The sequence below is a fragment of the Paramisgurnus dabryanus genome, chromosome 15 (assembly GCF_030506205.2).
Source record: "Paramisgurnus dabryanus chromosome 15, PD_genome_1.1, whole genome shotgun sequence".
In the NCBI taxonomy this organism is placed as follows: Eukaryota; Metazoa; Chordata; class Actinopteri; order Cypriniformes; family Cobitidae; genus Paramisgurnus; species Paramisgurnus dabryanus.
In genome coordinates this window covers 27,937,520-27,962,700 of record NC_133351.1, presented here as the reverse complement: position 1 = coordinate 27,962,700, position 25,181 = coordinate 27,937,520, and the positions used below count along the sequence as shown (strand labels likewise).

Below are 25,181 nucleotides of genomic sequence, written 5' to 3'. Positions count from 1 at the left end.
GCTAATCATGCTAACATCATGCTAGCTACATGCTAATCATGCTAGCATCATGCTAGCTTCATGCTAATCATGCTAGCATCATGCTAGCTTCATGCTAGCTTCATACTTAAACATACTAACTGCCAGATAGCCTACTAAACTAAACTTCTGTCAATCCGTTTTAAACGTTCAGGCTACGCTTTTTCAAGCCAACATAAAGTTTGTCTTCAAACTTTAATATCTAGTTATTATTATTATTCTTTTTCTTCTGAGACTAAAATTTCTAACTCTAACTCGTCCTAGAGCTTTCAAGCTACAGCCATCAAACTTTGGACAGACTTTCGGTCTGATCTGACGAGGTGTGCTATATCTTTTCTAACTGATGGGACCTTCCGAATTCCTAAACGGGGCGCTGAAACACCCCAAAATTTCCATTGACTTAACATTGAGACAAACTTTGACGGGTCAAAGCTGCGAGTGAGAAACTTGTAGAAACTTGTGGCTTACCACATTTAAGGAGGCTGACAGGCTGTGTAAGAACATACCTCACAATGGGGTGTAAGCTGTACCCCTGGGGTGTAAGAGGCCCCCAAATTTTCCCATTGACTTATAATGGGGCAGGAAACATGCCCATAAAAGGGAAAAAAAGCGTCCCAGATGGAATATCTTCACTTTAGAGTGTCTTAGAGACATGGGGGTGGGCTCATTTTACTCAAGCATCCAATCAGTCTCTTAGGATCACCCCAGAGATATTAAGCCACGCCCCTAGCAACAAAATATGAAGACCCTAGCAACATAATAAACAAAGCCTTATATCTCTGGATCTGAACATCGTAGAGACACAGGGGTTGGACCGTTTTTCTTGTGGCTTGAAGTGTAATCATTATGGGATGCCAATTTTTTCCCTAGCAACCAAACTTAGTACCCTAGCAACGGAATAAACAAAGCCTTATATCTCCGCTTCAGAACATCATAGAGACACGGGGGTTGGACCGTTTTACTTGTGGCTTGAAGTGTGATCATTATGGGATGCCAATTTTCTCCCTAGCAACCAAACTTAGTACCCTAGCAACGGAATAAACAAAGCCTTATATCTCCGCATCAGAACATTGTAGAGACACGGGGGTTGGACCGTTTAACTTGTGGCTTGAAGGGTGATCATTATGGGATGCCAATTTTCTCCCTAGCAACCAAACTTAGTACCCTAGCAACGCAATAAATGTTAGCTTCATGCTAGCTTCTTGCTAATCATGCTAGCTTCATGCTAATCATGCTAACATTATGCTAGCTTCATGCTAATCATGCTAACTTCATGCTAGCTTCATGCTAATCATGCTAACTTCATGCTAGCTTCATGCTAATCATGCTAACATCATGCTAGCTTCATGCTAATCATGCTAGCATCATGCTAGCTTCATGCTAATCATACTAGCATCATGCTAGCTTCATGCTAACTTCATGCTAATCATGCTAGCTTCATGCTAGCTTCATGCTAATCATGCTAGCATCATGCTAGCTTCATGCTAATCATGCTAGCATCATGCTAGCTTCATGCTAATCATGCTAGCATCATGCTAGCTTCATGCTAATCATGCTAGCATCATGCTAGCTTCATGCTAATCATGCTAGCATCATGCTAGCTTCATGCAAATCATGCTAGCATCATGCTAGCTTCATGCTAATCATGCTAGCATCATGCTAGCTTCATGCTAATCATGCTAGCATCATGCTAGCTTCATGCTAATCATGCTAGCATCATGCTAGCTTCATGCTAATCATGCTAGCATCATGCTAGCTTCATGCTAATCATGCTAGCATCATGCTAGCTTCATGCTAATCATGCTAGCATCATGCTAGCTTCATGCTAATCATGCTAGCATCATGCTAGCTTCATGCTAATCATGCTAACATCATGTTAGCATCATACTAGCTTCATGCTAATCATGCTAGCTTCATGCTAATCATGCTAGCATCATGCTAGCTTCATGCTAATCATGCTAGCATCATGCTAGCTTCATGCTAATCATGCTAGCATCATGCTAGCTTCATGCTAATCATGCTAGCATCATGCTAGCTTCATGCTAATCATGCTAGCATCATGCTAGCTTCATGCTAATCATGCTAACATCATGTTAGCATCATACTAGCTTAATGCTAATCATGCTAGCTTCATGCTAATCATGCTAGCATCATGCTAGCTTCATGCTAATCATGCTAGCATCATGCTAGCTTCATGCTTATCATGCTAGCTTCATGCTAATCATGCTAGCATCATGCTAGCTTCATGCTAATCATGCTAACATCATGCTAGCTTCATGGTAAATCATGCTACCTTCATACTTAAACATACTAACAGCCAGATAGCCTACTAAACTAAACTTATGTCAAACCGTTTTACACGTTCAGGCTACGCTTTCTCAAGCCAACATAAAGTTTGTCTTCAAACTTTACTATCTAGTTGCATTTGTACTGCCTTATAACCTCACCATTTTAAAATCAACCCTTAGCCAGAGATCTTAATAATCTTGAGGGTTTTTTGGTTAACATACATGCAGATCTGTACATTATACTTATGCAGGACCTACGGCATATAGCCTACTCAATGGTTTTCATTAATACTTCAGCATTGTTGTTTGCGTCGACGTTCACTTACACATGTTGAAGCATCAGCAGTGATGGTGGTAAATAGACAGCGACTTTTGTTGCAGCTTGAGTTAAATATCACTCCTCAACTTTCCTCATCTTTGTTTTTACTGTCGCAGGCGAGAACATGTATGAGGAAATGTGTTGCCTTTTTTGACCTGATTGGGGGGGGGGTTCTAGCAGACCAATCACAGGGTTTGCGGTCCACGTAGAACAGATGCACTGTTACATTTTTGGAGAGGCTAAGCAAGGCTACACACAGTCTACGCATAGCCTGCACGGCGTAGGTCCTACGCAGGACTATAAAGCATGCTTCAAGCTAGGGGTGTCATGATTCTCCAAATCCTCGATTCGATTACATTCCCGATTCTAAGGTCACAATTCGATTCGATTCTCGACACCCCCCCCCCCCCTTTTAAAGATAAAACTTCTATGTCATTATTATTTATTTTTTATTATTATTATAGTTTCACATTAACATGCACATTGCGTGCTTTTCCTCGCATGGAAGTTTGTGGGCTTCACTTTATGCAAGAAAGCTTGTAGGATTCCTTCTTGCACGTACATGAACTTTATGTGCGCATCTTGGACTAACATCTGAAATAAATCCAGCGCATCATAAGCAGCTACGCTTTTCTCCGTCTCACGTGCACGCGCTCTCGCATCTATTCGAAGTCTAAACATAAACTAAAGTAGTAATCCGTATGTATTTGTTCAGTTTTATGCGTTTCATGTGAGCTGAAGCAAACTATCCCTTTGCTTAAAATATAACCCGCTGCATCTTGGCGCCTCTCTCACTCTCGCGCACGTGCAGAGAGCTGCGCTCTGTCCGAAGTCAGATCACTAGGTAGTAATCCTGTTTATGATATGCATTTCAACGAGTTGTAGCAATACATCCCTCGTGTTTAAAATATAAACCTCTGAGAGTTTTTCCCACCGCTTGGCAAGCCGACCGGACGTGACATGGAGCGTGGCAGCATGGACGATCCTATTTTTAATTCGAAGTTCGAGGGTGTGATTTAATTTCGATCGATTTTGATTTAAAATCGAAATCAGGACACCCATGCTTCAAGCATAGACTGTATGCTTAAGGGGGCGTGCACACCAAAGCTTTTACGCCCGCAGCCGGCGCATGTTTTCAGTTGTTATCTATGGAAGCTCGGCCTTTTTCAAATAAGCCAGCAGCTAGCGTGCCGAGAGTTTAAAAATATTCAACTTTGGTTGAAAAGCTCCGCTCCTCAATGTCAGTTCTCACATGGTCGTCCAATCACAGTGGAGGAGGGGCGGGACAAGTAGCACAACAACCAACCGGCTCACAGCTCAAGAATCGCAGCTCCCAAAGTGCTTGACTGAAGAAAGCTTACACTCAGCTGAAAAAACAGCTGGTATTCGCATTCCTCCAGGCGTTTTTAGCCGCGTTTTAAAGTTTTGGTGTGCATGCCCCCTGAAGGTTGGTTTAACGTAAAAATGTAAGTTACGTAGTTGGCTTAAAAATTTAAAAATACTTTAAACTTAAAAATATTAGTTGACTAAAACGTTGTGTAAAATATTTTTTTAAGGTGAATTAACTCAAAATTTTAAAGCAACCAGGTAGCTTACTTTTTAAAGTTGAACTAACAAATCGTTTTTACGGCATATATTTTGATTAATATTAGCATACTGTATGAATTGTCTGAACTATTAGGATTTTTGGATTGGCCCAAATCTATTTAGTTGTTTGTAGGGTGAATAGCACACAATGAGGTCTTCTCAAAATGTACCCGCCCCGAAATTACCCGAATCACTTTATACCTGAACCCGACGTGCATATTTTTTTTTAAAGAAAGACCCAACCCAAGACAAATCCGAGAAAATTAGACCAGAGTCCGACCCAAACCAGTGGCAATTTTTTGTAACCCGACTGGACCCGAATGTAAACGCCGTAAATGCCGTCTGCAGACCCCCACACAAAAGTGAAGACAGAAAGAAACTCTGGTGGCCTCGCAACCAATTTGGCAAACTGCTTCATTTGTTTTACTTTGTTATCTGACGACAACACCAACCACTAAAATGTACATTTAAAATTGACTGACATGTCTGTCTCACTGAAAATTACCTACCACCAGTCACACATTGTCGCAAGCGCTCTTGGCAAACAGAGGAGAGGTTTGAAAAGGACAGTGACGCACACACGCAAGAGAGTTCGGGTCTTCGGGTCCGACTGGCAAAAACAAGTTCATTTCAAATTACCCGAGACCCGATGCCGCTATTATTGTAGCCGACCCGTGTCCGAGGCACATGTGAAATTTTTAAGGGGGTCGCACACCGGATGCGCAGCTCAGCGCCACGCTGTTAAAAAACCCCAGAACGCAATGTTTTCTATGAGTGTACGCACACAGGCGCAATAGTTTAACATTAAATAACATCATATTTGTCCCAAAACGTTAGCGATTAACATTGGCTACTAACGTATGTTTTGCATTTTGAAGTAGACGTAATCTGACTAAGCTTGTGCTATTTAATGTGCACTTCTGGTGTGCGATACCTCAGAGTTGTCCTAGACGCGACTCGACGCGGCGGTGTGCGACCCCCTTTAGACCCAAACCTGATCGGGTCTTGGGTCAGACCTCAGGTTTCCGGATCTAAGTGGACCTGTGAAGACCTCTAGTCCATAGCTGTCACACACAAAGTAAACCTTTGCACATAAAGAGTTCATTTTAGTACCTCTGAGGTAGACATTGGTATCGAAGAGTCCATAGTAGCTCCTCAAAGTAGCATATTGGTACCAAATGTACATATACAGTACATATCTGTACCTACATGCTCCTGTATAGCTCAATGGTAGTGCATTGTGTTAGCTGCACAAACGATCATGGGTTCGAACCCGGGGAACACACATGCTGTGTAATACTTTGTAATGCACCGAAAGTTGCTTTGGATAAGTGTCTGCCAAATGCTTAAACGTATGTAAATATTAGGACATTATAGTTTTAAAGGGATTGCCCCAGTGAAAGCTTGGAACCATTATTTGGCATTTTTTGTCCGAGTGTGGCTTTGTGCCTCTAATGCTTTGAAATATGTACCCTTGTTTAAGAAAAACAAATGGTGGACATGACAACTGGGGTACACACTGCAAAATAAGCTATGGAAAACTGTTCATTTCAATTGATTGAACGTTTTTGCATCCACATTTGCATGCAAAACAAATCTGCCTAATGTTTACTCGTTTGCCTATGAAATCATAGCTTATTTACAACATGAACGCATGTTTATAAAACAAACCCCCCAATGCCTGTAACAAATAACACTATTACATCAAAAAGTAAAACATCTCAAGCCAAAAGCCCAATAAATTACAGAATTTACGCTTAAGAATCATGCTTTTCTTAAACACAAAGGGTGTCAAATATCCCACTTATTCAGCTGTAAACAAGCACAAATGCAAAGGTGAGGACAAGCTGTCTTTCCACATCTGTGTTTGCTTTAAGAGCACTGCAGACAAAAAAACAAGCAAAAAGACCGTTTATGTATCTACAGTATGAACCCACACTCAAGATCACATAAAACATCTTTAGATAGCACACTCTCTCTCTCTTTAAAAGCGAAGACATTTTAGCACCATAACACCATTACTTGTTAAGAGATTTATCATGGCTCTGGTCTACATGCGCTTTTTCTCCTCATGTCATGTTTGGGTTTGCCGGGACGCAAGACTGACCTGGGAAGGAAAAACAAAATACACATTTCAAAGCAGCTCCCGTGCAGTTCTGATTCTGTTGCAGATTAGCATGCCGGGGTCTGAATTGGGCCGTAGCCATCGTAGGATCTCTATGATGCGCTAAAAAAACACACACTCGATCGATAAAGCAATACATACACACGCGTGGAGATCATGCTACTCATGTGTGACGTTGTTCTGGGGATGGGATCTGACTTCAGTCATGCGATGGAGAAACAGGAATGTCTGATCCTCAACAGATCTGACTTTGGCCTTGAGAGACCTGATGGTTGTGTCTAACAGAAATGAGTAGCAAAGAGATGGAATTAGGGGAGTGGGAGAAGTCTTTATAATCCTCCTTAAGATCTGAGAGCCTTAATGCTAATTCAACAATACGTATAAAATACGCTGATAATACATACCCCTAAACCAACTTAAAACGGTTTATTAAAATAAGTAAATGTACAGATACAACACATGAAAATTTATGGAAAAAAAAACAAGGAAATTCTTATGGGATCATGTTGGATTTAAGCCTGTAACGCTTTGAAATATGTACTCTCATTAATATTTACCCTTATCTAATATAAACTGATAGAGTGCACAGGCATTTTACTTTAGAAAGGCAGACAAGCTGGTTTGTGAGTACCTTCAAGAATGTCTCCCATTGGCACTGAGATTGCATGTTATAGCCAGATCTCGGTCCTTCCAGATACAGCGATTATACCCCAGCTTTTGTAGAAATTGCCAGAACGGGGTCACGCCAGAAGTGATATTTGAGCCCGAAAGCAGTGATTCTCATGGCCCTCAGCACCCACACACTGATTCAGTTAGAACATTAGGAGGACTCACGGGTGGGAGCAGTGGTTTCAGGACAGACCATAGCAGCTGGTGCAAATGTTCGCCAGACCTGCTTCTCCAGATGTGCTCTGGCTGCAGACATTTGGCATGTTGCCCCACATGTGAGGGAGAAAATGACTGGACATGAAGCGATAGAGGGATTCATGGATGGAGGGATACAGAAACGTAGATCTGTTCCCAGGGTCCGGTATCATGCATGCTTAGACCAGCTGTCCATGGGTGGGAGTTTAGACAGTCTGTTATATTCTTTGCCTTGTGTTGTCCCTGTCTTAATATAAGGCCCTTGAGATCTCACAGTACAGATAGTTCCTAGTGATAGTTCCAAGTATTTGAATCTGCCAGCCAATTAGCATGTACGTTAGCATGAGTAAAATATGTTGCTTTCAGGTAATTTGTAGCCAATGACAATTCATGCTTCTTCTAGCTCCTCATTTAACCCTGGAGAACCCAGAAAAATCCCAAAAACCATTTATTCTATTGAACAAATTTGACCCCGTGGTACTCCAGGGTTTAATAGTACTGTTAAAGTTCTAACAATTACCCGCCTGCATCCCCAGCTCCACCTGTCTAGATCTGTTTACGGGATATCGTGCCTTAAAGCAACATCACTTGTTTAAAAGTAATGCATTAGCATATTAAGTTACTCCTAAAAAACTAACTAATTGCGGTACTTAGTTACTTTTCATGGAAAGAAATGCTTACATTACTTTTTAGTTATTTTTGCGTTACTTTTTCTTGGCTGAGGCTTGATCTCTTTCCGACCTTGCAGGTGTTTTTTATGACTGAAAAGTTCTGCATTCAGAATCTTCATTTGTTCTCTTTTTATAACCTCTTAAAGCAACACCAAAGAGTTTTTTTTTTTACCTTAAAATAACGTTTCCAAAATCGTTCATCCACTCGAAACAGGGTGAACGGCACTTTCACATTCGCTTTGCATCCCTCTATCTGCCAAAACGCACTAAACAAGTTTCTAACCGTCGGCTCGCGGTCCTGTAGCTTTATGGCAAACCTACAATCCAATCAGAGCCAGCTTTGCGGCAGTAGGCTACATTATTTACGACAGTGGGTAATGGACAATTCCGCTTCCAACCTGTAGGGGGAGCAAAGAGCAAAAACTCTTTAGTGTTGCTTAGGTAGGTTTCTTCAAAAATTCCACAATTTAAACAAAAAGCTAAAATAATAGCATTTTTCAGATTCAAAACATTACACAGAGTTTAAAATTAATAACATTTGTTTTTGCTTCAGTTTTTATAAATTGGGTAACAGTGCCATCTAGTGGATACTCTAGTGAATTACAGATCACCGTAAAAACTCATCAGGAAAGCGTCATTGGCAGGGAGATGTTATCTCTTAATTCAAGAGATAACTCGTCAATCGCGAAGAAAGAGTTGAAGGGCACATATTATGCAAAATCCACTTTGGAAATAAATGAGTGTTGGCAGTGTGTGAACACAACAACCCAGTGAAAAAATCTCCTTATTTTATAATGCACACTAAACCAAAGCAGTCTCATTAAACATGCTGTTTTGATTTTCCTGATTTCCTGCCACTGACTGCTTCATTTTACCCATAAGCTTTTTTAAATGTGTTTGTTAGCGTGATGTGTTTGTGTGTGTGTGTGAGACAGAGGAAGAGATCAAAGCATATGTGATCGCATCTGGCATAACAGATCCATTGAGGAAATGTGGTTGTATCTTATAAATAGCGACTGTTGAGGAAGGATACAAAATACTGAAGAAATCAAACAAAAGCTTGTTTTGTATATATTATAAAAATAATTAGGTTGCATCAAAATGTGTCATTCTGTTTTATCACTATGGATCTTAGTCAGGGTAGGCATCACACTTAATTGTATGCAAATGATGAGGATGTAAAGACAACTTTTGCTGTTACTGTATGTGCAGTACCTCGGTAAAAGTTCAGCTCTCAAATCATTCAACTATTTTTATTCCAGAGCTCAGAAATTCTGGAAAACTTTTTAAAAAGCTATAGATAGTAAAATCTATTACAAATGTACTCCATCCTCACAGCCTCATTTCATTTGTGTCTTACCGTGACTAAGATCCATTTTGCGCACAGTTTTCACATTCACTGTTTGTGCACATTAAACAGCCTACCCAGCTGTGTTTATAGTAACAACACTTGTTTATTTGTTTTAAAAACTCCATTCTGTGTTCCATTCAGTGTCTTTTTCATCAATGGGATCTCCACTGTGAACCTGCTGCTAATGAGAATATCACGTGTTTACTGCCTCCTGGTGGTTTAGTGTGGAACTGTGGATATTCTGTATGTTAATTATATTAAACTTTGTGTATATAATAAATCTCATTTATTCTGTTTTGCAGGGAGGATGCACAGGTTCTTCATGTGGGGGTTCATGTGACTGCAGTGGTGTTAAGGGGTCAAAGGTGAGGGTGTTTCTTTTATTTATACAGATCTTTTCACATGACACATTGTCTGAAAACAGTTATTATCTTAAATATTTTGCCTCTAACTTATTGTTTATTTTGTCTGTCTATCAGACGCCTTCATCAACTTAAAATCATTCATCAAACATATTTATTAAAAATGTAGGTCTAGGAAAAGGTTCTTAGGTTTTGATAGAGCCCTAGAATCATCCTGGGAGGTACAAAAGTCCATTATAAAATCCCAAGGGTTAAAATGTGACTAGGGGTCAGGATCAGGAGGATCTCTGGATTTAGGGGATATTTTCGGTTTAAGAGTTGGGGATCAGGGTTAAGGTGAGAGGTTCTATAGCTGAAGTTTGAGTTGGGGCTTTAAATATTACAATAAGGGTCAATAGGAGGTAAGGTGGTCGATTTGAAGCAGGACTTAATGGTCTGGTGGGTCCATAGGTCACGTCATGGTTTTCTGGTGGTTTTATATTTTCTAATATATATTAGAAAATATAAAACCACCAGAAAACCATGACGTGACCTATGGACCCACCAGATATATATATATATATATTAGAAAAATAAATATATGATCATATATATCACATATTATAACACAGCATGTGCTGTACTGTGCACACCCAACACAAGTTTGAGTTTGTTAAAGGGATACTTCACCGATTTAGCATTCAGCTTTGTATCTGTAGAAACCCGGCAGTATAACTGAATGACCATGTTTCCCTTCCTCATTTCCCCTTGAGAGGAGAGATATCTGCATTTTGGTTCTGCAAAAAAGTCCTCCGATGATGTAATATGACGATTTTTGCATCTTCGGAGGACTTTTTTGCAGAACCAAAATGCAGATATCTCTCCTCTCAGGGGGAAATGATGGAGGGAAACATGGTCATTCAGTAATACTGCCGTGTTTCTACAGAAACAAAGCTGAATGCTAAATCGGTGAAGTATCCCTTTAAGTCAAGCCACTGATCTCGCATAAAAGGATCTGCAATGCCATCTAGCTGCGTAATCATGTTATTGCATATATTCTTTCATAAGGTCAGGTGATGTGTTGTTTAATATGTAGATGACATAAACATAAAATGTTAAAATGAAACTGATAATTCTGCTTATGTTGAATTTAAGGTGGATGTCTTTCACTTTCTTTAAAGCAAACATTGTCAGTCACCCTAATTTACATAACTTTTTTAATGTGCTGTAGGATATTCTACAAGAAAATGTATTTTCATTGGAGGAGCAAGATGATAAGACAAAAAAAATATGTTTCATTTTGTAAAAACTAGGGATGCACCGATACCACTTTTTTGGAATACGAGTACTTGCATTTCAGTACTTGCCGATACCGATACCGAGTACTTAATAAAAAACATGATTTAAATTTACAGGTAACAGCTTTAGTCATATAATTTAACAAAAAAACAAGGGACTAGTTTTCCAGTTTGTTGTAAACTCTGCCTCTTTGGACAACACAAGAGTCATTAACCCCTTACACGTCGCTCAAACATAGACATTTCTCAGACCGTGGGACTTTTAACGAGTACGAGTACTTTAGGAAATGTGTTATCGAGGCCAATACCCGATACCAGTAACGGTATCGGTGCATCCCTAGTAAAAACATGCCCCATAAGATCATTTCAATGAATTAAAACATTAAATATGGTAATTTTTTATTTGGTACAATTTAAAATAAATTCCTTTTGTTTTTCGTCACTAGGGTGAGAGGGGACTCCCGGGTTTGCCTGGACTTGTGGGATTCCCTGGAATGCAAGGTCATGAGGGCCCAATAGGGCCGATGGGACCAAAGGTACAGATGCCTCTTTCAGCCGTTTCTCAAACAGAAGGCTGCATCCCCCGGAGGTCGCCTATGCAGGCTGCATACATCAAGCGTGGTTTATTTCAATTAACTGAGCATTACATTCGCAAGTCATAAGCATATTATAACAATTTACACTTAACTACTTATACTAGTCAACTTTATAATTGTTAATATTCTGAAATGCCTTGATGACGTATGAAGCCTAGAAATGCGACCTCTGAAGGATGCAGCCTTCTATTAGAGAAATGGACATTATGTGTCAGACAAGTTAACAGCATGATGATTTTTGTAAAGCTATTGTTTATGTTTTTTTTATTTTTTGCCCAAAATGTTTTCACAATACACATGGTTTCAAACTGCTTTACAAAAAAAATCATAATGTTGTGTAGTTCTATAAATACTGCTTTATGTTTCCTTATAGGGAGATGGAGGAGAGCCAGGGGCTCCAGGAATGAAAGGAAACAGAGTTGGTGTCCTCACATTTTTCGTATTTATAAATACTAATTCATTCAGATATATATAGATTATATTTTTTAATGACTTTTCTTTTACAGGGCCCATCTGGTGTGGCTGGTTTCCCAGGACGTCCAGGTATTCCAGTAAGTCGTAGTTTGTTTTTTGGGAAAATTGATTAAGATGGGTTTTAGAGAGCTATACAGTAGGTCATCGTAACCTTTCTGTATCTGCTCATATTTTTGCTCTAGGGTATTCCAGGTCTAGAAGGACCACCAGGACCTGCAGGAATCCCAGGCTGCAATGGAACAAAGGTAAAAATATTTGTCAGGGTGATTCTTATCTAAGACCTGTGATTTTTTTCCTCTCGTTGATTAAAATTGTGTTCAAATACTAATGCTCAGATTGATTGACTATAGGATTTGTTTTGTGGTTTGCAGGGGGAGCGTGGTTTTGATGGACCTCCAGGTCTTCCTGGACTGGATGGATCACCAGTATGATAAATAGCATTACGTTATCACGAAGTTGGCCTATTGTGCCACTAGATATAAATGTGTTTTATTAAGTACAGTAATAATTAGATTTCTAACAGATGAATCTTTTTTTATCAGGGTATTCCAGGTTTGCAGGGAGAAAAGGTATGAAGCCCTTTTCAACTTGGTTGTGCATAATAAAGCAATAGACAACAAGCAATAGAAGGCAATACAATGCATACATTTTTATTACGGGTGCTTATAGAACTCCCTTAATTATGATAAAATCACTGTAATGCACAACCTCTTCTGAATTATTGCTTTTTTATTAAAGTGACAATAGTAATATGATATAAGATATAACTGTCTAAAATAGTTGATTGTTTTATAAAAGACGAAAAGAGGAATATACTACTTTCATTGTCTTTTTTTATAGATCTGGCAAGAAACATAGCAACTTCTCACAATTACCTTACTGCTTTTATGTCTCAATAAAATAACATTTGTGTGCATTCACTGTCATAGGGAGACCCAGGTGGTATAATTGGTGGACCCATCCCACTGAAAGGAGACAGGGGCTTTCAAGGACCACCGGGATCATCTGTAAGCATTTACCAATTTAATTTGGACACTTATGTCCAAAGTGACTTAAAGCGCATTACAACATATGTAATTTTTTTATCAGTATGTGTGTTCCCTGTGATCGAACCCTTGAACTTTTTTACGCATAATGCAATCCTCTGCCATGTAAACTACATGAATTACTGATTAGATTTGGTTTATTAAAGGTTGTAATATCGTATGTCACCTAAAACATGACTTGATTCCTCTTTTTAGGGACCACCTGGTTCTCCGGGAACACCAGGTCGGACTGGCCCAACTGGACCTATGGGACCTCCTGTAAGTCTTTCTGTTCAAATAAATACTGTAATAGTCCAATCCTGAAGAAAATTATGTTACGTAGAGGTTGCTCTTTCATTTGAGGACTGCATTTAAGTGATAATTTTGTCTCAGATTAAAATTCTTTAGGAAAAATTAAGAGACAATTTACTGACATTCGGTATTTGATTTATGGATCATTAATATGAAAGAATATTAGGATCCATTGCTGAGAAGAAAATCTATAACATGGATATATTGGGTAAAATTGGCTAACTTCATTATTAGCATGAATTAACTTCTGAACAATACTTTCTCAGCATTTGTTAATCACAATGTTATTGTCTTGTGTCATGCATTTTATTTATTAATAACTATTAATTATTTATTTCTCTGCATTTATTAACACACTTTTCAATCAAGTAAAAAGGAAAAGTTGGACCGACTTAAAAAATTACTTCATGCATTTTTTCACTTTTAATAAAAATGTTAGGTGTTACTAATTTCAGTCATTTTTAAATGTTTTTTTTCCACCTTAATTTTTGTTGTGAGAAAATGCAAGTTTATAAAACTTAAGTTGTTTAGGTGTTACCAACTGAAGTTTTGAATTTTTACAGTATTAACATTAGATAGTGCCCAACGAAGTATCCAGAAATAAAAATAAACAACTGTATTTACAATAAATTAACACAATTCAGTAAATGTGATAAGAATATGAAGAATTCACATGCAAAACCATTTAAACCTCTTCAACCCTGAGGGTCCAAAATTTCGTATTTTGACTTAATATAAAAGATTCTTTTAATCTTTGATGGTCCGTCATGGACCCCAGTAACACATATGAGATACTGTTTGAAAGCTTGGAGTCTCTACTTTCTGCAGATATGCATCACTTTGAGATATCTTTCACTGTAAGAAAGTTATTTACATTTAATTTACATTACACTATCACCCCCCCCCATATTTTTTTATATCATTTAATATTCACATATTTCATATTTTTCAAATATGACAAACATGGGCAAGTCTTATATCAAATGAAAGCTCTTATTCTCAGGAATAAGGCTACGGCATTATTTTTGATCTATTTTCAACACATATCCAACAATCGCTGAATGAATAATGAGGTAAAAAATGGTCTTTTGTAAACATATGGGAAACTTGAGTGTGATCTGCCTCAGATTTCACATATAGCCACAAATGATACACCATCTTTTATCTTAGGTCCTACTCTAAAAAATGAGTCCATTCACAGCATTTTCTTTGGTTGTGTTCATTAATAATCCCCTGCTATTTATTATATGTGCAAAACAAAAAATTTATATTTATATGAAAAATTTATTTTCACACCCTTCAGTAAAATGAGAAAAACTTTTGAATGCGACATGATAAAGAGTTCATTCTTTTTTTGGGTATTTACTGTCTGCTGCTGCTAACAACCAGAACTGTCTGCAGTCTGCTAGAGCATCCAGAACCAGAGTTATACACTATCAAAGACAGTGTTTACAACATAAAAAAAGAAAATTTGGTGTTTCATCATATGAAAAACAACATAAATAAGAAAATTTGTCACAAACAGCAACTTTTTTTGTAACTTCAAAGGGTTTTCTTTAAAATGATATAAAGATATTGCATTTATTCCACTGTATGTGGTTATGGGGACAGTTCAAATGTTTTTAGGCAGAAATTGTATACAAAAAGGGTATTATTCCTTCCTTCAGTTGGAGTAAAATAACTTTTGCATACATTATGATAGAGAAAAAATTCATTTTTCTTCTGTAAGCTGACAATTGCTGGAATCAAACAAAACTGTCTGCAGGGAGGCACTCAGGGCCAGAGTTATAGACTTTCAAATAAAATCTTTAAAAAAAACCCCATCAAAAAGCGCCTATTTATTTTTGTGTTTATTAGAGGACTAACAACACATACAACCATGTTTAGCACTTTCAACAGTGTTTTATGTAATTTCAAAGGGTTTCCTGTAAAATGATACCAAACTTTTGTATGTAAACCTCTGCATGTGGGTATGGGAAGCTTTTGAAATTGGTTAGGCCAAATCCAGGCGAAAATCCCCAAAATAGCTCCAGGGTTGAAGAAGTTAAGTGCGTCTGGCATGTTTTTTTGTAAATTAGCATTTTTTCATGCTCTTTTCATTTACTTTAATGGCAATGAAAAGGTTATTAGTCAGTAATTGAAATGTCTTTTTTTTTACATATGCCACTTTAATAATTTCAAATTGGTATTTAACAAATTTGGTATTTTGCTGCAAACACTAAATTGTCTCCAGTACCTCTTCACTGTCCTTTCTGAATTAAGGTAAAAGGCACACAAATTCGATTAATATCATAATGTATTTGGTAAATTTCCTTAAACTCTTGTAGCTCGACAATTGAAATTCGATATTTTGTCTTCCATGCAATATGTTGAAAAATCGTTGGGGCGTTTAACAGCTTCTGCCAACAAACCTGTATTTCTGAATGGACTGAGGCCGGGAATAAGCAGATTTTAAGCAAAAGTATTAAATGAATGTATAATACACGCCAAGAGCATTTGGTGAATATAATTATCTCATTTTTGACAGCTGTAGCATTAAAAAGCTTTTGCAGCTGAGCTCTTCATATGGTATATCGTTCATTGTTAGTCTAGCTAATACATAAACTAATGATAATAAATAGAACCTAATTCTAAACTATTACCATGAGAAACAGAACAGAAACATCAGAATATTTCTTTATGATGAGAGCAATCATTTAAAGATATAACTTTATGATAAGTCTTTAAATAATTTGACTTTAAACTCTGAATCTAACACAATTTCATTTTTCCTTGAAGGGAAGGCCTGGTAATCCTGGTCTAAAAGGAGAGCCGGTAATTGTTTCACTTAATGTCTAAACCTTTTAAACTTAGACAAGGATTGTGTCTAAAATTTGTGAACTGACCAATGTCTTTTTTTCCGGTTCTTGTTGCAGGGTGACAAGCTGGCATTTCAAGGCGAGAAAGGAGACAAGGTGAGGTGACTTTCTAACACATCTTGCATCATTGAAAGCAATGTTTCTTAGTTTATTGAACTAGGAGTGTTTATGACAAAAGATATGTGACCCAGTCTGTGAAAACTGAAATCTAAAGAACATTCTGTGAAAATATAATCTTGATATATGTTATACTTAATACTTAGTAGTTAGTAAGGTCATGTCAAAGATTGAAATCAAGTGTGATGCTTCTTATCTCATAATTAGATCATGAGACTTTAGACTGGATTTCACAGTGGAGCGCTTCGAGTATCATATTTATTTTATCCTTTTATTTAAAGGGAGCAAGAGGTTTGATGGGTCCCCCTGGTCCACCTGGAAGACTGGGGGAAGTTGAAGGCTCAACAATAACACATTATGTTCCTGGACCACCGGTAAGATGTTATCAAAACCCCATATTTCATTTACTTTTACTTAATTCTATAGATAGTGGTCACAAAAAGTATTTGGTCACATCAGAATTTCAACATTGCTTGAAAAGGTCATTAGAGAATGTCATTGCATTAAATAACAAAATATCATAGCAAGTGATATTTATATAAGGAATAATTGATGATGGGCCGTTGAATTACTCAAATATAATGAACACACTAGGTTGTAATGTGGCACGATGTGGAGAAATATTTAGAAAAATAATCAACACCCTTGAAACATTTCTCAGCAAATCAGAATAAAGCATTAGTGAGGCCCGTGATATAATTTAAATATTTACATTTAAAATATTTTTTATTGTAAATAATTAAATTATAAAACAATAGATATCTAGTACTATTTTTAAATGAAGATACAAAAGTATTTCATGTGTCTTGTATGTTTTCTAGGGTGACAGAGGCTCTAAAGGAGAAAAGGGAGAAACAGTAAGTAGTAGCACAGAACTAAAAGGTTATAAAAATAAACGGTATGAATTTATTGTAAATACTTTGAATCATTTGAATGGAATTTTTAAACATTTGTAAAAGTTTAAAGGACACTAACAATTATTTCTGCATTCCCCTTCGCACAAAGACTTCGTGTTTACCATATCTAGCTGGAATCAAAGGTGAACAAGGACCACCAGGACCAATTGTAAGTGACCTGTACATCAACCATACTTAATTTATATACAAAATATTTAGTCAAGGGGTATGATTCTCGCTTGGGATGTGAGGATCATATCCCGGACAAGCCCCCAATTATGTATGTATATCTCACATAGGCTACTGTAGTTATAATACTTGAATTTGTATTTAAGGATAGGGATTATTTTGACAATTGATACATCTGACAATTAAATGATCACACACACACACACACACACACACACACACACACACACACACACACACACACACACACACACACACACACACACATGTATTCATGAATATCAGCTGATGTCACTCACATCTCAAACTTGTCTTCCGCCATTTTGAGTAGCTGAAGTGGTCGCAAAAGAACTAGAAGTTATGCCTTCAATATGTTGTATCAAATTTGCTATTTTTACAACTCTAAGAAGGCTTGACACAACATGATACTTTGCTCGAATTATCACCTGTGTCTCTACACATGAACTCAAGCATTGAGAACATTGTTTGTGTACACAGAGTTTACTAAAAAGAAGGTTTTGAACAACTGACTTTGGCTGTTTTGGTGTCCGCTTGCCGCCATCTTGCCAGTCAAGATGTATCGATCTGCGAATGCGACATAAGGAGGGAGGAGAGTAAAGACAGATAGCTCCTAAAGTATAGTTTCATATAAATGCACAGATAATTCGTTGTTTTGTTGCAAGTGAAAAACAATATTGACCTTCTAGTTGAAAAATGAGCCTCATATGAGATTCATTCATTCGCGTTCGGAAATCGATTATTTATGTCTGGCAAAGATGGCGAGCGGACACCATAACAGCCAAAGTCAGTTGTTTAAAACTTTCTTTTTAGTAAACTCTGTGTGCACAAACAATGTTCTCAATGCTCGCGTTCATGTGTGGAGATCCAGGTGATACTTCGAGCAAAGTTTCATGCTGTGTCGTGCATTTCTAGTGTTGTAAAAATAGTGGTAGTTCGGTAGCAGCGGACAGCGGCTGGAAGAAGGCGTCAGGGATCGAGTAGGCATCAGACACTAACCAAAATATTTTTTTTAAAGTAGCATTTCTTTTCATGACAGTTGAGGTGCGAAATGTTGTCTTTCGTAGCCATTTTCCGTTTCCATAAGAATCATAGACAGTAAGAGATCAAAAAAATCCGTAAATCGTAGCAAGCTAGCCAATGCTTGTTAGTAGCCTACTGGTACTCAGTAGGTACTCAAGATGGCGGCAGGCAAATGGAATGATGTAAAAGGTCACATGACTGAGGCTACGTTTACATGGAAACGATTTCAAAAGAAACCGCAAAAGTGGCGTTAACTTGCGTTATCACTTTTTATTCCGCGTTTATACGAGCGTTTTGAGGGGAAATCTGCGTGCATATGGTGACGCAAAAGTGTGTGATATTCGATGAGGTATGCACTCCAGGCGGCTACTGTAGGTGGCAATGTGAAGCACTGACACACAACAACACCAAGTCTGTGTGCCTGCGAACAACCTTCATCCTGGTTCTCCCAGGTCTCATCCAAAGCTGTCTGGTTTGCCTCAGACGAATTGGCACATCAACAGTTTGACAGAGGTAATTAATGCGGCTTCTCTGATCGTAACTGCTGGAAAGACTCTTGTATATTCATCAGAGCTGCTATGGCAACTTGAAGGTCCGACGTATGGAAACAATCCGACATGTTTGTTGTTATTTTCCTGAACTTGCACATGCCTGTGACGTAAACGCATACACGACGAGAGCCACCATGAGGAGATTTTTGCGTTTTTACTCTTTTGACGAGAACGCGACGCTAGATCGTTTTTAAGATTTCCACTCTGGCGTGGTTTCACTTTTTTTAAGCCCCCAAAACGCCATCGTCGTGTAAACCAAAGGCACATCCGATAAAATATTTTTACGTTTTTACCCTCGAGTGTTCTCATGTAAACAGGCCTGATATTCATCAATAGACATTCAAATGGTGGATTTAAACCAGGGATATCACATCAAAAGCCAGATCTACAAGCTTGCGCCACTGAAAATTAATCAAATTAATCAATTAATTAACTTAAGTTTAAAAATCATACAGTGGTGGGCAGAACTATAGCATTTGCCAAAAAGGGATGCTATTTGCACTTCCTGTAAATGGACACTCAGAATGAAACAATACAAATGAACCAAAATTTGTGTTGCATTTACTGTACTTCCCATGCCCCTTTGAATATAAAATTTTAATTAGTTTGATTTTAAACCAATAACAAATATTTTATTCAAATAAATGCTGGTCAGTGTTTTTTAATAATATTAATAAACTTCTCTGTTAAATTCTATTGATACGCATCAGGCATGTGCACAATTCAGATTTTCAGAATTGGCCTCCATTCAATTCATGAATTTGAATTGAACTGACTCTGCTCTACAGGAAGTTGAATTTGAATTTGAATGACAGGAAGTGGAATTAAATTCATGGCAATTCAAAGAAATTCCACAGTCACACAACAGAAAGAATCTCACATACATTCAGTGTCAGGAAAGTTACTTTGGAAAATAGTTTGGCAACAATTTTAAATAAAGCAATCTGTACAAGTTGTTCAAACTACTATCATTTATAGAATATGTAATGCAATCATATCTGACATATAATACTGAAAGCTTCATTTTAACACTTCACTTGCTGTATGATATGTATATGAATTTCTTTGAATTTCTATTGAATTGCAATTCTGCTTCCTTAAATTCAAATTCGAAATGTAATTCTAGATCCTGTTTTTGACATCAATTCAAATTCAATTCAAATTCAAGAATTGAATTAGAATTCAGGAGTCATTCTCAATTCAGTTCTGAATTGTGCACAAGCCTGATACGCATATGTATTTAATAATGCAACATTTTGAAAGTTACTGGAGTCTTGCTTTCTGTTAGGACACATTTTTTGTGAAAATTGTTATGGTAAAACAAAGTTTTGCAAAGCATTAGTGCCTTTCACTTGCCAACTGTAAAAAGTAAAACGGTTGATTACTAAAAGCCTTATTTTATGTTTTCAAGGGAAAGCCCGGGAAAGATGGACTAAATGGAGAAAAGGTAGAGCATGGTGTTCTCAAGCTACTCAATGCAAACCATCAAATGTTGTCCATTTGTTAATGTCAATTTTATCATAATTTTTTCAAGTACTTTCAACACACTAGATGTGATGTTAATGAAACACATTTGTTGTGATAGGGGGAAAGTGGCTCACCTGGTGATCATGGGGATGATGGTTTAAAGGTAAGTACAGTGATCCTGGAAGACGATAGGAGTCCTAAGTAAAAGACGTAATAATTTCCTATTATACAGTAATAAGATTACATTAATATCAATGATGTATTTTGCTCACAATAGGGTACCAAAGGAGAACCAGGACCACCAGGTTATGTAAGTGACTCTTCTTTTCTATCTAAACTGCAAACACTGTAAACATTTTAATTCAGCTATCAGTGCCGTGTCATGTTAGATATCAAGTTTATTAAAGGCAAAGACACACCAAACTAAAGGGCAACAAAAGACAACTTTTAAAACAACTCTCCTATACCAGCAGGAGGCAGTAATCTTTATTTGTCATTTAAAAAGGAAAATTGGAAGTGCTAGAATCGGGATTTACATTACAAACAGTGCTTGCTAACCATTTTTAAATTTTGCTTACCATTATACAGTGTTTTCACACATAAAACAAATATCAAAGTTCAAATATAAATGTATATGCAGACAGTGACCGACTAGTGCCAACATTATACAATGCAAAAACGAGATGCTCAATGACAGACAGTGTGTCACTGCCTTAAGAAAAAAAATAGGGATCAATCGATTTACCTCTCACTGTTATAATTATTTTAAAGGGTGAGGGTCTTCCTGGGCCGCGTGGTTTGCCTGGTCCCGCTGGAGCACAAGGAGAAAGAGGTGAACTGATAAACAGAAATACACCACATTATTCACTGTAACGTCTGTATGAGAATCCAGCTTCGTAGCTGTGTTTTGAAACATGACATTTGGTTTGTAGCTAAAATTGGTCCAAGCTACGAGCCAGAAAATCAGCTTGTAAAACCAGTAGCTGTTTAGGAATCTGATCTAAAATGGTCTATTACTGTAGCTTGGACCACCTAGAAACCACTAACTAGCATGTTGTAAAACACAACTAGAATTCTAGTATGGAAATGGAAAGCATGTAGTTGTCCCATTTTGAAGTCTATTTATCTATCTAATTGTTTTGTTTTTTATCAGGTTACCCCGGGGAACGTGGATATCAAGGTCCCCCAGGTGAGAGCTGTACACTATGCCATAGTGTTAGGTGCAGTTCTGTATACAGTATTATAAAAGTTTACTCTTATTTCCCTAATGCAGGCAGAAATATTGAGGGCCCTCCTGGACCACCTGGCTTACCTGGAGAAATTGGGCAAAAGGGAGATAAAGGAGCTGATGGGGAGTCTCTTAGAGGATTTCCTGGAGATGATGGTCCTCCTGGGGAACCTGGTCCACCTGGAGAGATCAGTAAGATAACTTCGATATAATTAACTCTTTTCTTGAAGTGATATTAAGTATCGCTCAACAACATCATGGAAAAAATAGACTGACCATGTTGTGTTAGAAAGGTCAGTCAGTCATCTTCACCAAGGTACCAGACAAAGCAAGATCAAGAACACTAATAGTGATGAATTGAAATAAAATTACACATGAGGTTTGTTTGATGGTACATTGCACATTTGGCTTGATAATGGCATTATTATGTTTTTTTTTATAGACAGAGATTGTAATATCGAAAAAGGAGCTCAAGGCCCTCCTGGACCTATAGGGTTGCAGGGGGAGGTGGGGCAAAAAGGTAAGAAAGTCCACAGTTCATCAAATTGGTCATTTAACCTCAAAAAGTGGTGCTTAGTTTTCCTGTTTCATCAGGTGATCGAGGTGACACATGCACTTCTTGCAATGGTCAGGTGGTCCCAGGATTGCCTGGTCCCCAGGGGCCAAAGGGTCATCAAGGTGAGAGGCAATAATCAAGGGTTTATATGTTGAGGTAAACAAGGGCCTCTTTATTGTAATACATAGTGTGTTTGGTTTATTTATGCATTATGCTGGATGTTTTTATTTTAGGTTTTCCTGGAACAGCAGGAAGTAAAGGAGAAAAGGGTGTTGCCGGACCGGTTGGGCCTGCTGGAAATCCCGTAAGTACATTTGTTAATTCAGTAATGACTTTGCTGATGAAAGACCTAAAGGCTGAAACCTTCAGGAAGTCTCTGTAACTGGCGACGATGTTAGCCATGCTTCCAGACAGCCATTTCAGTCAACCAAGACCAAGTCCTGTTAACTTGAATGGAGAAAGAGTGACATTTTAAAATTACTGGTTAAAATTATACAACAACAATTAAACATAATGGGCCCTATTTTAACGATCTGAAACGCAAGTACGAAGCGCAAAGCGCAAGTGAGTTTGTGGGCGGATCTTGGGCGCTGTTGCTATTTTCCCGGTGTGAGAAATAACTCTTGCGCCGGGCGAAAATCAATAAGGGGTTGGTATGAAGTAGGTTCATTATTCATAGGTGTGGTTTGGGCGTAACGTCAAATAAACCAATCAGAACGCTATCCAACATTCCCTTTAAACGCAAGGGCGCAAGTTCCATGGGGGGTTGCTATTATTATGACGGATTTACCAGGCGTACGCCAGGAGCGGTTCACAGCCGAGGAGACCAACATTCTTGTAAGAGCAGTCAAAGACAGAGAAGTTATTTTGTATGGGGAGAGGAGAAACCCGCGCAAATCACGCTATACATTATGGTCAAGCATGCGCCCTTAAAATAGCATAATGAACAACGCGCAACGCGCCACTGACTTTAAACTTTTTTTTTTCTGGTCAGTGGCGCAATTGTTTTTTGAAACTGCAAAATAGCATCAGGGATGGTTTGCGCCGCAACACGCCTCTTTTTTTGCGCTGAACGGCCCAGGGAGGGCAAGTTCATTCCCTAGTTTGCCGACGTGCGTCTGTGGAGGGAAAAACCCGCTGTGCGCCGGTGCAAAATACGAATGATACATGCGTCACTGACAAAGTCAATTGCGCTGGGTGCAAGATAGGGCCCAAGAAGTCTCTGTGTTTGTTCAAACAAACACATTGAGGGACTGATCCAGATAGTGTTACTGATTTTGGGATCAAAATTTTCAGCATTAGTGTGTGGCACCAAAAATGTTTGAAATTATTAAAAAGAAACCAGAGTTAAGCATATGTTCAGAATCTATCTCATTGTCACATTTCGTTGGTCTTTAGGGTCAGGATGGCTTTCAAGGTTTAATGGGTGCCCCTGGTGCTCAGGGTGAGCCTGGTGATATTTATGTGGCACCAGGGCTGAAAGGAGACAAGGGTTTTCCTGGTAGAACAGGAGATAGAGGATTTCCAGGTGTTGATGGTCTCCCAGGAAACGATGGCCGACCAGGGCAACCTGGACCCAAAGGAGAGCCTGTAAGTACTGAGTCTGACAAAACAGACTTGATAAATGGTACAAATATGTGATAACTCCCTCAGTGTGTCCTGTAATGTTTACTTGTAAGTATCATACTGATATTTTTAGGCTAGAGAAGGTATTAAGGGTGAACCCGGCCCTGCTGGAGATCCAGGTAGAACTGGCGTCCCAGGTGAGAGAGGTCCCCCAGGGTTCCCAGGAGTAGGTCGACCAGGTGAACCTGGTGAAAAAGGCACTGCAGGGTATCCAGGTGTACCAGGACGGCAAGGATTGCCAGGTCTGTAAATTAGAGTAAAATGTGCTAAACCACTGGTTATCAGTGCTCTGCTTTGTAGAATAATCATGATTACAAATATCTTTGTAGGACCTAAAGGTGAAGCTGGTAAAGTTATATCTTTACCTGGGCCCAAGGGTGCCCCAGGACCTCGTGGGGAGAGTGGCATACCTGGTCTTCAAGGTAATATTATGAGAACATGTCACCTACTTAAAACTGTGCTGCCTATGAGACAAGGCTGATTGTGATGAAATCCCTTTCAATTTGTCCCTCAGGAGATAGAGGTTTTCCAGGTGAACGTGGGACTCCAGGATTTCCTGGAGAGAAAGGCGATTCTGGGCAACCAGGAAAGGGATCTCCTGGACCCCCAGGGCCAAAAGGTAAACGGCAGGTGTCAAAATGTAACAGTCAATGTATTTTAAAAAGAACTTCCGTTAGACTATTATACAGAGACATACAGCGCCCTCCATAAGTATTGGGACAAAATAGTTTGCTGTGGAGACAAGAAATGTGTAAGATGAAAATGAGTCAATGCATTTAATTATTTTCCAACACATGCTTAACCAACAAAAAACAACAACCATTCATCCTGACCTACTGTATATGTTGTCACCAAATGCAAGACTCAGGCTGCAGAAACAATGGATAAAACTGATACTACACATTCTCTGCATTTTATTTGTGAACAAAGAGCCTCTTTTATCCATGATTTGACATTTGTTTTGTTGTGTAAGTGTGTGTTAGTACTTGTTAACAATCTGCAAAGCTACAAATCCCAAAGTCTACAAAGATGCGAGTTATTGTCTCCAACTGAAATCTCTTTTCTTGGACTACAATGCGTGCAAGGATTGTAGGCAACAGTTTACTTTCTCAGCCTGTTTATGTGGACTCGATGCACATTATCTTAATTAGTAGCCTATGTTTTAATATTTAAAGATTTTGCTACAGACTATTCAAACCATAATTCAAACATGAGTTTTGAGCAGTGTAGAGCAACGCTTGTATTACACCAGACTGTATTACACCAAATACACAAAATACACAAAATAACCTTCTTTTTAGCAACTTAATTTTAGCAACTTTAATGCATTAGAACAAAGTTCATCACTTTTAAGGGATAGTTCGGCCAAAAATAATATTAAAC

At 38.2% G+C, this 25,181-nt stretch overlaps 1 protein-coding gene across 2 annotated transcripts in view; it reads left to right on the top strand.

Moving 5' to 3' along the window:
• Window positions 1-25,181, top strand: part of col4a1 (collagen, type IV, alpha 1) — an 86,345-nt gene that overhangs the window by 42,557 nt on the left and 18,607 nt on the right. For both annotated transcript variants that reach the window (XM_065292943.1, XM_065292945.1), the window contains exons 2-28: window positions 9,526-9,588; window positions 11,309-11,398; window positions 11,832-11,876; window positions 11,965-12,009; window positions 12,115-12,177; window positions 12,304-12,357; window positions 12,475-12,501; window positions 12,862-12,939; window positions 13,174-13,236; window positions 16,048-16,083; window positions 16,185-16,223; window positions 16,526-16,618; window positions 17,066-17,101; window positions 17,250-17,309; window positions 20,333-20,368; window positions 20,507-20,551; window positions 20,666-20,698; window positions 21,160-21,220; window positions 21,542-21,577; window positions 21,662-21,808; window positions 22,059-22,136; window positions 22,211-22,294; window positions 22,406-22,476; window positions 23,571-23,762; window positions 23,872-24,040; window positions 24,128-24,220; window positions 24,313-24,417. In XM_065292943.1, the coding sequence (XP_065149015.1) occupies window positions 9,526-9,588; window positions 11,309-11,398; window positions 11,832-11,876; window positions 11,965-12,009; window positions 12,115-12,177; window positions 12,304-12,357; window positions 12,475-12,501; window positions 12,862-12,939; window positions 13,174-13,236; window positions 16,048-16,083; window positions 16,185-16,223; window positions 16,526-16,618; window positions 17,066-17,101; window positions 17,250-17,309; window positions 20,333-20,368; window positions 20,507-20,551; window positions 20,666-20,698; window positions 21,160-21,220; window positions 21,542-21,577; window positions 21,662-21,808; window positions 22,059-22,136; window positions 22,211-22,294; window positions 22,406-22,476; window positions 23,571-23,762; window positions 23,872-24,040; window positions 24,128-24,220; window positions 24,313-24,417 (1,942 nt within the window). The remainder of the gene's footprint in view (window positions 1-9,525; window positions 9,589-11,308; window positions 11,399-11,831; window positions 11,877-11,964; window positions 12,010-12,114; window positions 12,178-12,303; window positions 12,358-12,474; window positions 12,502-12,861; window positions 12,940-13,173; window positions 13,237-16,047; window positions 16,084-16,184; window positions 16,224-16,525; window positions 16,619-17,065; window positions 17,102-17,249; window positions 17,310-20,332; window positions 20,369-20,506; window positions 20,552-20,665; window positions 20,699-21,159; window positions 21,221-21,541; window positions 21,578-21,661; window positions 21,809-22,058; window positions 22,137-22,210; window positions 22,295-22,405; window positions 22,477-23,570; window positions 23,763-23,871; window positions 24,041-24,127; window positions 24,221-24,312; window positions 24,418-25,181) is intronic.